At 60.0% G+C, this 15,661-nt stretch overlaps 2 protein-coding genes across 2 annotated transcripts in view; both read left to right on the forward strand.

Moving 5' to 3' along the window:
- Jund (JunD proto-oncogene, AP-1 transcription factor subunit) overlaps window positions 1–1,174 on the forward strand; it is a 1,907-nt gene extending 733 nt beyond the window's left edge. Inside the window, 1 exon segment of the mRNA XM_023707159.1 lies at window positions 1–1,174. This exon segment is cut by the window's left edge and continues 120 nt beyond it. Coding sequence (XP_023562927.1) covers window positions 1–413 — 413 coding nt within the window. The 3' untranslated portion in view covers window positions 414–1,174.
- A 3,533-nt stretch (window positions 1,175–4,707) lies between these two features.
- Window positions 4,708–15,661, forward strand: part of Iqcn (IQ motif containing N) — a 14,077-nt gene continuing 3,123 nt past the window's right edge. The window contains exons 1-3 of the mRNA XM_023707206.1: window positions 4,708–4,761; window positions 7,659–7,788; window positions 9,469–12,486. Of these exons, the coding sequence (XP_023562974.1) occupies window positions 9,496–12,486 (2,991 nt within the window). The 5' untranslated portion in view covers window positions 4,708–4,761; window positions 7,659–7,788; window positions 9,469–9,495. The remainder of the gene's footprint in view (window positions 4,762–7,658; window positions 7,789–9,468; window positions 12,487–15,661) is intronic.

Consider the following 15,661-nt stretch of genomic DNA (forward strand, 5'->3'; position numbering starts at 1 on the left):
CGGCCGTGGCCTTCGCCGCCGAACCCGTGCCCTTCCCGCCGCCGCCGCCTCCGGGCGCGCTGGGCCCGCCGCGTCTGGCGGCGCTCAAGGACGAGCCGCAGACGGTGCCCGACGTGCCGAGCTTCGGCGAGAGCCCGCCGCTTTCGCCCATCGACATGGACACGCAGGAGCGTATCAAGGCGGAGCGCAAGCGGCTGCGCAACCGCATCGCCGCCTCCAAGTGCCGCAAGCGCAAGCTTGAACGCATCTCGCGCTTGGAGGAGAAGGTCAAGACGCTGAAGAGCCAGAACACCGAGCTGGCGTCCACCGCCAGCCTGCTGCGGGAGCAGGTGGCACAGCTCAAGCAGAAAGTGCTCAGCCACGTCAACAGCGGCTGCCAGCTGCTGCCGCAGCACCAGGTGCCCGCGTACTAAGCCCTGAGCGGCGCGCATGCGCGGCCCCCTCCCAGGGCGGGGGGTAGCGGCGTAGGCGCCCGGGACTCTTGAGTGGGTGTAGCACCGGAGATCGCCCTGGTAGTGCCCGGGAGTGGAAGAGTGCAGCCCCAGGGAGCGGTACCGGGGGGCGCCCAGGACTGAAGAGGATGCGCTTTTGGGGATCCCTCCCCTAGGGCGCCCAGGACAGGAGAGGTTCCATTTCCAGGGGGTCGCCCTCCAAGGGTGCCCAGGACTGGAAGGGGCGCGGCCCGGGGGTTCCCCCACTTGTGAGGGTTCCCAGGCCTGAGGAGGGCGCCCCTGCTCGACAAGCTGGACCCCCTTTCTCCGGGGGGCGAGCGCACAACCCCCGCCCCGCGCCGCCTCTGCCCGCGCCCGCCGCCCTTTGTGCGCCGCCGCGGGCTGCGCAACCTCCAGCCTCGCGAGCCTGTTTTCTTTCACTTTCTATTTTTTGCCTTTGGAAGAGAGACGAACGGAGTGGTCGATTGTGCCCTATTTATGTTTGTACTCGGGAACAAACGTTGGTTGCGTGTGCGTGTGTTTTATCGTGTTGGATTTTTTAAAGAAATGAGAAGAAAAAAACGCTCCTCCCCTTTCCTGGCTCTTGCTCCCCGGCCGCTCCTCCACGCCGGCTCCCGCCCCTCCGCCCTTTTTGTTGTTTTGTTTTGCCACGAGCCCACATTCCTGTTTGTAATCCTCGGTTCGCCCGGTTCTGTTTTCAGTAAAGACTCCTTACGCCAGCTCGCCTGTTCGCCTCCTTCTTCCCCCGCCGGGCCTGAGGGCCGGGGCGGAGCTGGGCCGCTCCCAGCCCCCGCCTCCCCCCTCCTCCGCTCCCCGGGGCCGGCGGGCGGGGCCTGCACATCTGGCGCGAGGCGAGCGCCATCTAGGCGCCCAGCCCCACAGATGCCGGGGGGCGGGGGGGGGACGTGGGTGTCCCCTTTGCCTTTGGGACGGGGGATCTCCAGGTGGGACCTGGCAGCTCTGGTCCAAGATCTTAAGGAGCAGGCAGAGACGTCATCTTTTTTTAGCCCTTCTGGCCTCTGCCTCCCTGACTGGGGCAGGTGGGACCCGAGAAACCTTGCTCTCCTTTGTTGGAGGGACCAAGCCATGGTCCCACCCCGAAGAAGGTGGCACAGCGGGTTTGACTCGAGAGACGCCCTCCACTCCGGGGCTGGAGTGTGACCTGGATGGGTCAGGAAGCACCCTCCTCTCCAACATCGTGTTGCCCCATTGACTCTTGAAGACTTTTGGAGGTTGAACGAGCGGCTGGAGGTCGACCACACAGGGCTTCGAGGACCCAGGTCCTGGGACCAGTGACTCAGCGGGACTTGGAGGGATGTGCCTGTCGGTGGCCCTGTCACACCCAGTCGGCAGGCACCTGTGCCTACTTCACAGGTGGAACGGGCCCAGCAAGGGCACTACATCACCGCAGTCTTCTGGCCGGCAAGAGTAGGGTCCTTCCCTCCGCATCTCCTCTTCCTCCTGCAGACCACTGTTCTGGTATTTATTTCTGCACTGCCTGGGAGTGAATCCAGGGCCCTTGCACTGAGCTACACCCACAGTGTTTGAAGAATAGTAGTTGAGGCAGGATATTGCTATGTAGTCCAGGCTGACCTTGATTTGTGATCTTCCTGCCTCAGCCTCCTGAGTACTGGGATGACTGGTGGGTGCTCCAGCTCCAGGCTTAGTGTGCCCCTCAGTGACCTGGGCTCCCTCCCTTCCTCCAGGAAGCAGGTGTGTCTAGGTGGGCAGCCTCTCTGTACAGCTGCTAGGGAGCCTGGGATAGAGGGACTTTTTTTGTTTTGTTTTCCTTCAGTACTGGGAATTGAACTTAGGACCACTTGGGAGGCAGAACACAGGAGGATCACTACAAGTACGATCTATGCAGTGAGACCCTGTCCAAAATTATAAAAAAACCCAAAACTCAGGACCTTGTGATTTGCCGGGTAGGCGCTGTGCCACCAAGCTCCATCCCCGGGCCTGTTCCCTTTTCTGCAGCTACTGCAGTGGCCCCCAGCACGGTCTAGTTTTTTCTCCCAGCTCCAGCAGTCTCCTTTTTGCTTGGCCCCAGGGCCTTTGTGTAGCCCCTTAGCTGAACTCCACTCTAAGGGGTGTGTAGGCAGCACCGAGCCGTGCTCACCAGCACACTGGCCTCTCCTCCCTGCTGCTTCTGAGTTGTGTGGGCCCCGTCCCAGCAGGGTCTCTGGTCACTGCTAAAGCTAGTGAAAGGACCTGAGTCCTGCGCGGCAGCCTTACCCTTTATTTCTTCGTAGCCCAAGGGGTTGAATGGAGAACCTGACACCAAGCTCTGGGGCCAACACTTTATTCAGATTCTGGGTCTAAGTTGCCCAGGCTGGCCTGGAACCCCTGACCCTCCTGCCTCAGCCTCCCAAGTAGCCAGGGTCAGCTCCTGGCCTTGGTTTCTCCCAGGCCCCACCCTTCAGGCCTCTTCTAACACCCCAGGGGCTCCCAGGGGAGGCTGATCCTCTTGGCCTTGGCCAAGGTGTGTGTCAGTCTTGGCCTAGGGGCAGTGACTCACTCTGGGTGGCCCCCTCCGGGTATATGGTATATGGCCCTGGGGCAGTGCCCGTTGTCGCCGTGTGGGAAGCCCTGGGCGTCTCAATTCCAGCACCCCCCCCCCAGCTGAGTTGGACATGCCGCCCAGTCCTGGAGAATGGAAAGCCGCTAGCATCCAGCCTGCTCTGAGCTCTCTCAGCCCTGCACCTTCTGTGTAAAACCCAAGTTCCAGCATATGCCAGTGATCCCACCTGCTTGGGAGGCCGAGGCAGGAAGCTCTCAAGTTAGAGACCAACCTGAGCAGTTTTAGGAGACTCTCAAAATAATCAAAAACAAGGCTAGGGTGTGGTTCACTGGTAGAGCACCCCTGGATTCAATCTCCAGCATCAATCTGCCAGCACAGAAGAGATAAACTCCCCCGCCAGAAGAAATAAAACACTCCTACAGTGCTCTCAGAGGCCCCACCTACTTGCCCCAGCTACAAACCTCCTCAGGCTCCTGGTCACACCCAGCTCCTTTCTCCCTTGGTGCCTGCTTTTGCCGGTGCATCTGCCTACAACTCCTTCCCCCATTCTTCCCCATTCCTTACTAGGCCATTCCACTTCCCCCACTTTTTTTGAGATGGAGTCTCTCTATGCAGTTCGGGCTGGCCTTTTGTTCACTTTTGTAGCGTCCAGGCCGGTCTTGAACTCACAATGATCCTCCTGCCTCAGCCTCCCAAGTGCTGGGATGACAGGCACGTGCCATCATGTCTTTGTGTGTGTGTGTGTGTGTGTGTGTGTGTGTGTGTGTGTGTATTTAGAACAGGGTCTACAGGGTCTTACTGCATAGATTGGACTTGTAGTGATCCTCCTGTTTGTTTTTTCTTTTCAGTACCAGGGATTGAACTCAGGGCCTTGCGCTTGCCAGGCAAGCACTTATTCTACTGAGCTATCTCCCTGGTCCTGATCCTCCTGTTTACAGCCTCCCAAGTGCTAGGATTACAGGCACATGCCACCATGCCCAGTCTCAGTCACCATCTCAGCATGCCCTGGGGGTGGAGCCAGCCTGGCAGGCCCGGGATCTAACTCCCAGGCCCTACATTTGCCTAAGCAGGTGCTTTAATCTGCTGAGCTATTTGGCCAGCCCTTCCCAGTACCTCTTCTTTTCTTTTTTCAGTTTTTGAGACTTAGTAGCCCAGGCCAGACTTGAATTTACGATCCTCCCCTCCCAGCTTCCAGTTAGGAGGGTTTTGTGGGGTTTTTTGTTTTGTTTTGTAAGCAGGATTTCACTGTGCAATTCAGGCTGGCTTTGAACTTACTGTATAGCCCAGGCTAGCCTTGAACCAAAGGTGATCATCCTGCCACAGCCTCCCTAGTGCTGTGACCACAGGCTGACACCACCATGCTTGGTGGCGCTCTTGCGCTTGCCAGGGAAGTGCATATTCCACTGAGCCATCTCCCCAGCCCCTAGCCTCCACTTTTAAATCTCAGATTATTTGCATGTGGCCACCACACTGGAGGCAGGTTTCAGCATGCAGTAGGTGCCCAGCGAATACCCAAGGGTGAAAGCCTCCACATTATGGAGAAGCAGGTTTTGGGGTCCCTTGTGTGCCCAGATCCCCATCCTTCTGCCCAGGATGTCCAGGCCAGGGATAGAAGCCACATGCCTCAGACCTACCCATATCCCAGTGCCATGCCAGCCCTGCCTTCCAGAGCCCCCTCCCCCGAGGGCTGCTGAGATTGGCCGGAATCCAGCAGGGTCACAAAGCACCCTGGCAGCACCCAGTGCTAGCCCCAGCTACTGGGGCTGGTGCGTTCAGCTGCGGGGGCAGGTGAGGGGGCCTGGCAGGGCTTCTGCGGGCACATGGGGACCCTGTCACTCTCCTCTGTGCCCCTGAAGTCCCCCTGGGCTGCTCTGCTGGGCAGCTCAACCTTTTAGAAAAGGGGTGCCTGGGGTCCTCAAAGCCTTGGGGGGGGGTCTGTGCTACTGAGGCCCATCTTGGCCAGTGCGCATGTCTCTGTAGGGACTGTGGTCTTAATCTACGTGACACAAGGAAACTGAGATGGAATTGGTCAGCCTTCTCTTAGCTGTTGTGTCCTGGGGGCCTGCTCCTTCCACCTCTTCACTCCTCCTGTCTTCTCTTCTCTTGGGTGGGGGGTTGAGACACAGTTTCCCTATGTGTTCAGGCTGGCCTGCAACTTAAACGTAGTCCAGGCTGGTGACCCTCCTGCCTCAGCCTCCCAAGTACTGCAGTGACAGGCCTGTGTGTTATGGTTAGGCGGGCTCCCTAAGGGGCAGGGACACTCCTGGCCCCAGTCCCATCCCAAGCTGAGGATTTAGGGGTCCCAATATGGCTGTGGTGGGCAATAACCCTGCTTTTCCGCACCTCAGTCTTCCTGGAGGGAAATGGTAGTGAAGTACATGCGACTAATAGCGTCTTGGGTCACCACATCTCGTCTGTCAGTTTTTCTTCCTTTTCTTGGTCTGGTTGTGTGACCAGTTGCTAAGCAAGGGTGTGAAGGCCTCCTGCATCCACTCCAGTTGGCCTGTTGAGTCCTGCCCCTGTTGGCTGGCTGTATTGCATGGCTCTGGAAGGCGGCATGGACACACATGTTGCTCTTTGGCCTTCTGCGGTGTAAAGTGTGACGTGTGATCCCTGTGCGTGACACGTGCGGCCCATCCGCCTTTGCATGCCTGCTCTTGTGTGGTGAAGTTTGTTCTGCCCATTTGCCTTCCACATACCTGTGTCTACATTAATTTAGTTTGTCTTTTTGAGACAGGGTCTCGCTATGCAGTTTGGGCTGGCCTTGTGCTCACTTTTGTAGCCCCCAGACTGGTCTCAAACTCACAGCGCTCCTCCTGCCTCAGCCTCTGGAGTGCTGGGATGATGGGTGTGCCCCACCATGCCTGGCTTTGTCTGCATTTAAAGCATATATCAGGTAGCATAAAATTAAGTCTTTTTAAAAGCAAAACAAAACAAAACTTGATTCTAGCCAGGTGTGGTGGCTAATATCTGTCAAAACAAAGACCAAAAAGCAACACCAGATAACATGACATTTGCTGTGGTTTTGTTGTCAGCATTACCATGTTTAGCTATTAGCTTGCCTATTTTTATATACTCTTATTAAAAATAGCTATCAGAGGGCCCCGGGAGATGGCTCAGTAGGATAAGTGCTTGACTGGCAAATGCAAGGATCTGAGTTCAATCCCCGGTTCTGCCAAAAAAAAAAAAAAAGCTATCAGGGAGCTGGAGAGATGGCTCAGTGGAATAAGTGCTTCCCTGGCAAGCGCAAAGGTCTGAGTTCAATCCCCAGTTCTGAAAAAAAAAAGCTATTGGGTTTGATAAAATACTATTTAGGTACTGTTTGAACAAAATCAGATGTTTGAACAAAATCATGACTGTTGTTCAATTTCTAGCTGTAAGGCTGGGGAGATAGCTCAGTGGCATAAGCACCTGCCTGGCAAGCACAAGATCATGAGTTCGATCCCCAGTACCCACCCCCCTAAAAAAAAAAAAAAAAAAAAAAAAAAAGATTCTAGATGTAATCAATGGTCCTGGGGTTTGTAAATAGCCAATTATCCTACGGCCCTGGGATGGCGCCGCCTCAGCTGTGCGCAGCTGCCCCTCGTTTGGTGCCTGGCTCGTTTAGCGGCTGTTGGGATTATGGCTGTCCACCCAGCTGGTAGCGTCCTCACCTTGTTCTTGCAGTTCTGTCATTTTTGCTGACTGTGCTGTGCCCTGCCATGCTGTGGTTTTCTGTTCTGTCACCCGTAACAGTACTGCATGGCAGAGTGACATGGATAAAGCAAAGTCACCAAGTTGGGGTGTCCCCTGATCGCTTCTTTGTCCTGAATGCTGTAGCGTCCATGCTGCGTACAACGTCTCTTCATCCACCAGCTCATTTACCAGCCCAGAGAGCTCAGTCCTTGAGCAAGGAGTGCCTCTCATATTATTTTGATAACCATTCTTGGTTTTGATAGAATATCTGCTCTTATCCATGAGTGAGAGTTAGATCAAGATACATTATTTTATAAAATAGCCATTATTTCGGCTGGGCATGGTGACACATACCTGTCATCCAGCACTAGGGAGGCTGAGGCAGGAAGATCACTGCAAGTTCAAGGCTAGCCTGGGCTACATAGTGAGTTCAAGGCTGGAGCCTAAACTACAAAGTGAAATCCTATCTGGGAAACGAAAAAGAAAAGAGAGGGCCAGGGACATGGCTCAGTAGAATAAGTGCTTCCCTGGCAAGCGCAAGGGTCTGAGTTCAATCCCCGGTTCTGCAGGGAGAGAAAGAAGAACATCCCTTTTACAATTTGCATAAAAAGATCAAGTTATCATGCAGCTTTGATTAGAAAGCCTAACTCCCTAATTTCCCAGCACAAAAGCTTACTTTTACTAAAAGATGGTGATGCACACCTGTAATCCCAGCACTCTGGGAGGCCGAGGCAGGAGGATTGGAAGTTCAAGTCCAGCCCTGGCAACTTAGCAAGGCCGCAGTGTCTCAGAATACAAATCAGTAAAAAGGGCTGGGGCTGCAGTTCAGTGTAAAGGCGCTGGGTTCAATCTCCAGTAATTTAAAAAAGAAGCCATTCTCATGGTGTCCATGCTTGCTTTTCGCGATGCTGGGGTGGCAGCCAGGGCCTTACCCATACAGGGCAAGCGCTCCCCACTGAACCGCACCCCAGCCTGAGGCTTTAGCTTTTTCTTTTTGCCCTGGTTTTAAGAACAGAACCAGCTCAGGGCGGTGTTGCTGCACGTCCCAGGGAATGAAGAGCCAAAGGAGGACTCCTCTTACAGGCTGGCCTCTGAGATTGCGCCTTCTGCTGCTGCTCTTCCAATTCTGGGACCCTCAAGGTAGGCGGGCAAGGGTGGCGGTGTCCTGGCTCTGCACCCGGGCTGCTTCTACGGCCACCCTGTCCCCTTCCACTCGCCCTTCCTCCTGCCACCCCTCTATCCATCTGCCAGCCACACCCGGATCTGCCCACCCACCTGCCCACCTACCCGCTGCCCGTTCCTTTTCTTCTCACCAGTCTTCTGTCTCCACTTGGACGTCCACCTACCCACCACCCTCCGTCCATCCATCCATGCCTTCATAGACCCGTCACCCGCCTGTTCCCTGGCTGGTCCGTCCACACATCGTATCCACGAATCGTCTCTTCTCCTGCCCGCGCACCCGCCCTCCCTCCGTCCTCACCCGCCTTCCTTCCTCCAGTCCCTGACTCCCCGCCCAGCTACCCTCCCTCTGAGCTGCCCGCATCTATCCGCAAGGCCTCTTGAAGCTTCACGGATCTGACTCCCTCCTTAGGGCTCTCCTTTCCTGTTCATGCGTGTGTTCAACTTCATTTTCCCATCCCATCTCCGCCCGACCCTTTATCCACCTAGCCCCCAGCCAGCCGTGCACCCGCGGATTAGGCATCAAATGCTCGCTCCTTTGTCAGTCGAGAGCCCCCGGCCCCAGACCGAGTTGCAGCACGGGTCAATCCGGTTCCCTTGCTCGTGAGAACTCAGCCACTGGGGGGCGCCAAAGAGCAGCGCCGCAGGGCACAGGCGGAGGGGACCCGACTTTGCGAAGAAGCGCTGTCTTGGTTACCTGTTGAGGAGACAAAGCATCCAACCCCCGCGTTTAAAGGGGGAAGTAGGAAAGCTTACGTCAGTGAAGGGTTCAGGCCACTGTCCACTGTCCAAGGCAGGGTGGCCCACGGCAGAGGGCGACAGGTCATGGTGGCGGAAGATAGCACAAGCATCAAGGGAGAGAGAAAGGGACAAGGGAGAGAGAAAGGGATACTTTTTTTTTTTTTTTTTCCTCAGTTTTTTTTTTTTTTTTTTTTTTTTTTTTGGTGGAACACCAGGGATTGAACTCAGGCCTTTGCACTTGCCAGGCAAGCGCTTATTCCACTGAGCCATCTCCCCGGCGAGGGATACATTTTTGTATCCTGGCTACCCGGATTAGGGTGGTGCCCGCTGAATCAGTGCACCGACCGGCCACCCCCAGCCTGCATCGCAGCGCCCAGAGCCCCCGCATTTCCCGGCAGCTCTGTCGCACGCGGTAGGCCCCGCCAGCGCCGCAGCGCTCCGTGACCGCAGGAGGCCGAGCGTGCATCCCGGCCCAGCCTCCAGGGTGGCCGGCGGGCAGGGTGGAGCGGGCCTCAGGTGAGCCTGCTCCCAGCCTGCACCCAGCCCGGAGCCGGCTCCGTCCTCGTCCCCCACCGCCTGCCCCCACATGATCCCATTCCCCCCTGTCCAGCTGTCTCTCCAGCCTGCCACCCACTCCTTCCTCCGTCAGTCAGTCGAGAGTGCTGGCCTGTCCTTCCGCCTACCCGCCTACCCATCCCTGTTTATCAGCTCACGCCCGCACCTGTCCACCCGTCATCCATCCTTATCTACCCTCTCCCAATCCACACATGTACCCACCCATCCACCCAGGCATCTCCCCATTGTCCACACAGGGACCGGTCCACCCCCAGCCCGTCGTCATCCATCCCCTGCCCATCACCCACTCACACCCCTGCTGTCGCCCTCCTGTGCCCCCCACAGGCCCAGCCAAACTCAGGAACCAACACAATGCAGCAAGCGGCACAGCTCCCAGTCACGACCCAGCTGTCACCAAGTGGGCATCATCCTCTGCAGCCCCAGCTCACCTCTAACCCCCAGGATGGCGCCACGGGGAAACCAGCTCCGCAGCCTCAGCAGGCACTCCCCAGCTGTGAGAAGCCACTGCCCCAGCAGCCGGTGGCACCCCACTATGTGCCGCGCCTGCGGGCAGTGGTGGAGAGCCAGGCCTTCAAGAACATCCTGGTGGACGAGATGGATATGATGCACGCGCGGGCGGCCACCCTCATCCAGGCCAACTGGAGGGGCCACCGGCTGCGACAGAAGCTGGTGTCCCAGATGACGGCAGCCAAGGCCATCCAGGAGGCCTGGCGGCGCTTCAGCACCCGGCGCCTGCGTCGCACCAGCAGGATGAGGGCGAGGGTGCACGCAGAGGAGGGTGACATCCCCTACCACCCGCCGCAGCAGGTGCGCTTCGGGCCCCAGCCTGTCACTGTGAGTGAGGACATGCAGGTCCCAGCCTCCGTCACCCTGGAGCCCTATGCACCCCGCCTCTGCCTGCTGCCGCCTCCTACAGCCCAGGGCCCACCAGCATCGGGCCTGCAGGCTCCCTGCGCCCCCATGGGGGTCATACTGCTGCACCAGGCTATGGCTGGCAGCCTCCAGCACCCCAGGAGCCTCGATCCCAGATGCCAGCCATGCGTGCTGACCACGACTGTCAGGAGCCCCTGCCTCATTAGTGGTCACGTGGTGGCAGATGCAGTGAAGTCCAGACGTGTGACTTCCAGAACCACCAAAGTGGGGGCCCCAGAGCCACACCCCTCCCGGAGACACAGCCAGGCAGCATCTGGAGCCCTCAGGGCCCAGGCCCACATGGAAGCAGAGCTGCCCAGAACCCTTTCCCAGACCTGCGACATGGTTGGAACTGCCAGGGGCCCAGCTCAGACATATCCCAGGGCTGCCCCTACCAGGCCTCCAGCTCAGATCTACCCAGCACCCACACTGACCAGGACACAGCCCCAGACATGCCCGGCGCCCACGCCGACCAAGGCCCGAGACCAGGCTCTGCCAACACCGCTGGCCAGCCCTCCCCCACCATCATGCCCCGAAGCCCCTGACACCAGGGTCCTGCCCCAAGTGTCCCCGTTGGCTTCGGTGATGAAGGCCCATCCCCAGACGCACCCAGCAGCCCCTGGGAGCAGGATCCCACCCCAGCAGGGCTCAGTGCCTGAGATGACAAGGACCTCCCCGCCAGTGCACCCAGTCACTGCCCCGGTCAGAAGCCCGCCACAAGCCACTCAGGCAGCCATGCTGTGCAAGACTCCATCCCAGACAGGCCCCATGGCCCTGACGCCCAAGCCCCCGCCCCAGATGCGCCTGGCAGCCATGATCACCAGGACCCCGGCCCAAATCCGCTCTATCGCTGCTGCCCTCAAGACGCTGTGCCCTACTCTTCCGGCCACCAGAAACTTCAAGGCTGCACCGCCGGCCACAGTTCCCAGCAGCTCATCCAATCTGCACCTGACCACATCGAGGACCAAGGTTCCAACAAACACAAGGCAAGCGACAGCATGGACAGTGAACGTCTCAGACCTCTCCTGTTGGGCTGAAAGGAGGGTCAAGGGTGTCCCCCAGCCACATCTGGAAACTGGGGCTCCCGGGGCTCCAACCAGGGGAAGCCTAGAAGCCAAGAAAACCCACGCTGGCACCCGGAAACTGGTGAGCAAGGACTCAGCGTCCAAGACCAACGTGGCAACGCAAGCAGCCAGGGCACCGCCGTGGGCCAGGGTCACCAAGGACAAGGGCCAGCCCCCTTCCCAGCCCCCACGCAAAACGGATGCCATCAAGGTCCAGTCCCAGGTACTCATGCCCGTCCAGGTGGCTGTGGCCCTGCCTCAGGCTCAGGTGGCTGTGCCGCTGACCAAGGCCCTGGCCCCAGGGCAGCCAGCCAAGGTACCAGCCCAGCCACAGGGAGCCACCTGCCCGGCAGCCTCATCCCATGTCCACCCACCTACAGAGCAGGTCAAGGCCCTGTCCCAGCCACACCTGGCCACCTGTCCCACCAAGGCCCCATCCCCGGCGCGCCATGTCACCTGTCTGACCAGGACGCAGTCCCAGGCCCAGCTGCTGGCAGAGACAGCCAGGCGCCTGCATGCAGCCCAGCCCTCCGCCGACCTCGGCAGCAAGGCTCAGTCCCACCCGATGCTGACCCGGCCCAAGGAGTCCACGCCCTGCTGCCAGCTCCCGGGGACCCGAGTCAAGCAAGACCACAGACCGGGCAAGGCCACCCAGGGCACCCGCCCCACCACTGTCCTGGAGCCCCAGGGCACGCTGGTCCCTCTGCTGACTGCGGCCACTGCCACATATTCCAGCTGCAGTGTGGAATCCTGGGGCGACAGCAGCACCACCCGGGCCCAGCTGCCAACACCCAGCCAGGCCACACCTGGCCAGGAGGACATGTTGGCCTCACAGATCACAGCCCTGTGCACGGAACTGGTCACTGCCCTGGGCTCTCAGGAGGACCTGCGCGTGCTGTTGACAAAGGCGCTCTCACAGGGCGAAGTGTGGGCCGCCCTGACCCAGGTGCTGTCCAAGGAGGCCCGGGGGGCCACCGTGACCAAGGCCCTGCCCCAGGGCATGCTGGGACTGGTCCTGGCGAAGGCACTGTCTTGGGGCGAGCTAGGCACCACTCTATCCCGCGCACTGTCCCGGGGTGAGCTGCGCACAGAGCTCGCCAAGGCCGTGCACGGCAGGGTGGCCGAGGTGCTCCGCAGGGCACTGACCCAGGAGGAGAGGGCGGTCCTGAGCCAGGCCCTTAGCCAGGGCAAGCTGGGGGCCATCCTCTGCCAGTCCCTGTCCCGGGCAGCTCCCCGGACTGGGGCTGTTCTCCCCAAGGCCACCTCAAAAGTGACCAGCAGCAAGATGCCGCTGCCACCGGCCCCGGCGCAGGTGACGGCATGGGGGCCCTGCGTGCACTCCCCTGCGTGGCAGCAGCCCAGCAAGGTGGGCATCTGGGAGTGCTTTGCTGAGGGCTTGTGGGGGGACAGAGGTGATGGGGCTGTGCTTGAGGGGTCACCCTGCTTGTCCCACTTCTCTGTGGCCACTGCCTCTAGTGTGAGGGTGACCACCCATGAGGACCCGCGTCACCTCATCTCAGGTCGGGAGCTTCTGCTATCGTGCTGGGTGGGGTTGGGCAGGGTCTTCTCAGACCCCTACCTGAGCCCCCAAATCAGAAAGGAGAATGTGTGCTCAACCCCAGGGACTGGCAAATTGGTATGTGATGCCAGCCCCACAGTGGGGGGTAACAGCCCCTGCCTGCCCCGGCCGTGCCCTCTCCAGCCACCTCTTGGGCCCTGGCAGCCATTTGTCACCACTGGTATCGGCCCGAGCACCAGCCGGCCGTCGGTGACCCATGGTCCAGTCCAGAGTGCCCAGCAGCCACATGTGGTCAGCAGGGTAGCCCCTCATCCCGGGCCACTGTTGGGGGAGGGCAGCATGGCCCCAGGGAGGCTTTCAGGTAGGGTGGGGGCAGGGCGGGGCACCCCCTCCCAGCCATCTACCCCCACCAGTCATGGCACAGCTTGCTGGTGTCAATCTGTGGGAGCCAGAACGGTAACCCCCCACCCCCATTGTCCCGCCGTGGCCACAGGCCCAAGGCAGCCGTCCAGGCTCCCCCGTGGGAACCCCAAAAGTGTCCAGCCCCTAAACTCCAAACAAACCTCCAAGACGATCAAGAAGGAGACCCCAGGTGCACCGAAGATTGCTGTGGTGGGCAAAGCCCAGGCATCCAGGGGACGGGGAGGAAAGCGTGCGGCCCACGAGTCCAGGAGTGCTAGGTTGCTACAGCTGTGTCCCCAGTTGCCCACCCAGCAGGAGAAAGATCTCTCCCAGGGTCTTGCTTCTATCCTGCCTGCCTCTCGTGAGCCGGCGACCGGCCTGCCAGTGCACCCCGTTGGTGGGCTGGTGGCCGATGTGCCCAGTGTGTTGGCCCACAGCACCTCCCGGGGCTCCAAGCCCCAAAGCCCAGGCAGCAACACTTCATGTAGTTCCTCCAGCCTCTCCACTGGGTCCATGGGCAGCGTGGCCGCCATTGAGGTGCTGGACCACCCCAGGGAGGGCAGCTGGGAAGAGGACCCCTCTCTGAAGCCCTTGCTGTCTTGGGAGCCTGTGCAGTGTCCCCAGAGGCTGCAGGCCCCAGAAAAGACGGGAGGAACCGGCCAGAGGTCCCAGAGCCTGCGGCCCCCCTGCCCAGCCCCTGTGGCCCCCAGGCGCAAGCCCACGCTGTCCCACATGCTGGAGTCCAGCTGCCTGGCCGTGAGCGTCCACTGGGAGGCAGAAGGCCAGGAGGACCAGCACTCTGTGGAGGGGTCCAGGAGAACGGCTCGGGGGGCCTTCCAGAGCGGCCCCAGGAGGACTCAGTCTCTGAGCTCCGGGATCCCTGCTGAGGGCCTGCAGACACTTGTGGTCCCCACATTCTCTCGTCCCCTGTCTCAGCCTTCGCTGGCTAGCAGGGCAGCCCCAAGCCTGGGCCCGTGCTCTGGGGCTTCTGGGGGGTGCCCAACCTTTAGCCAGCTTTCACTGCCCACTGGGCTGACTCTGCACCGGTCCCAGCCGACCTTGTCCTCAAAGGTGTCCTCAGGCCTAGGCCACCCATCTGCGGCCAGTGGGATGGTCCCTGGGCCAGCCCAGACAGTGGCAGCTGGGGCACTGGCCACCAGCTCAGCCTGTGTCTCCACAGCTGGTGGACTGGGCCCCATGGGAACAGGGCCATCTGGCACCAAGGGGGCATCCCCAGGCCTAGGGAGGCCTCCGCCTGTGGCCAGCAGGGTGCGCCCAGGGTCTCACCAGCCATCTGGAGTCTCAGTGGTGAACCCAAGCCTGCCTCTGCCGTCTATGGCCAGTGGGGGGTCCCCAAGTTTCTCCAAATCTCTTATGGCCAGTGATGTGTCCACAAGCCTAAGCCAGCCACTCTTGTCCCGTAAGATGTCCTTCCGACTGGGCCGGGCCCGCCCATCTTCGGCTGATAGGATGTTCCCTTATGTATCACAGCCACGTGGAGCCAATCCAGGGTCCCCAAGTCTGGCCCAGCAGCCAGGGGCCTGGGAAGGAGGGCAAGGCTTCCCTGTTCCACCTTCTAGCTCCATGGGAAGCTCAGACCTGGCAGGCTCAGGGGTGCATGTGGCTGAGCCTGGTCAGTGTCACCCCTCTGTCCTTGTGCCTGCTGGCTCCCGCAGGTCCTACCCCAGTTTGGCCATCAGGCCGGGCCAGGGCCTAGACCAGGCACCTCTGGGGAGTGACATGGGCCCAAGGGATGATCTCACGGTGACCGGCATGGTCTCAAGACTCCAGAACACTGAGCTTGATGACACGTGCCTTGAATTCTATCAGCCCCCCGAGATCTATGGGGGGACACCAAGTATGGCCACTGTCCCAACAGCCCATCTCTGTCAGGCTTGTGAGGCGCATGAGGAGAACCCTAGTCCAGCCTGGGGTCCTGGTGTGCGCCAGTGTGCTTGGTACAAGGGTGTGATGGCCAGCATGCCCCAGGGCCACCAGGCAGCCGGCACCTTCCTGAGCCTGTCCCTGGGGGCCACCTCATGGCCACGCACAGATGCTTCTGTGCGCCAGAGCCAGACTCCAGTGGCCGATGGCACTGCTACCCTGGCATCCCAGGCCTTGGAGACTGGTGCCTCTTTGATACCCCAGGGGTCTCTCGGGACCTCAGGGCTGGCCCAGGGCCTCCCTCCACCTGTTCTGCTCCAGAGACATGGGACAAACCAGGCCCAGCTGAAGCCCAGAGTCTATCAGGCCAGCGTCCCTCTTCCAGTGACCCCACACCACGAGCTGCCTGGCATGGCCCCTGCAGTCCCATCCAACTACAATTACATGGGTGTCGCCCAGGTCCCTGGGATGGGCAGAGCTGGTGGTGGCCTTGTGCTGGGTCGTGAAAATAGGTTGACCGTGGACACTGTGGTCCCAGACACTAGTGGCCTGGCTTTCAGGTTCCCCCCAGGTTCTGTCATGAGGGGCCTGGGCCAGAGCCTCCCCCAAGGGTCAGCGATGGCTGGAGTGGCTCAGAGCCTTCCCCCAAGATCTGCCACAGATGGTGTGGCCCAGGGCTTCCCCCCAGGGTCCATGAGGGCTGGAGTGGCCCAGGGCCTTCCCCCAAGATCTGTGA

This window comes from Octodon degus, unplaced genomic scaffold (genome assembly GCF_000260255.1).
Source record: "Octodon degus isolate 3935 unplaced genomic scaffold, OctDeg1.0 scaffold00282, whole genome shotgun sequence".
Taxonomy (NCBI): domain Eukaryota; kingdom Metazoa; phylum Chordata; class Mammalia; order Rodentia; family Octodontidae; genus Octodon; species Octodon degus.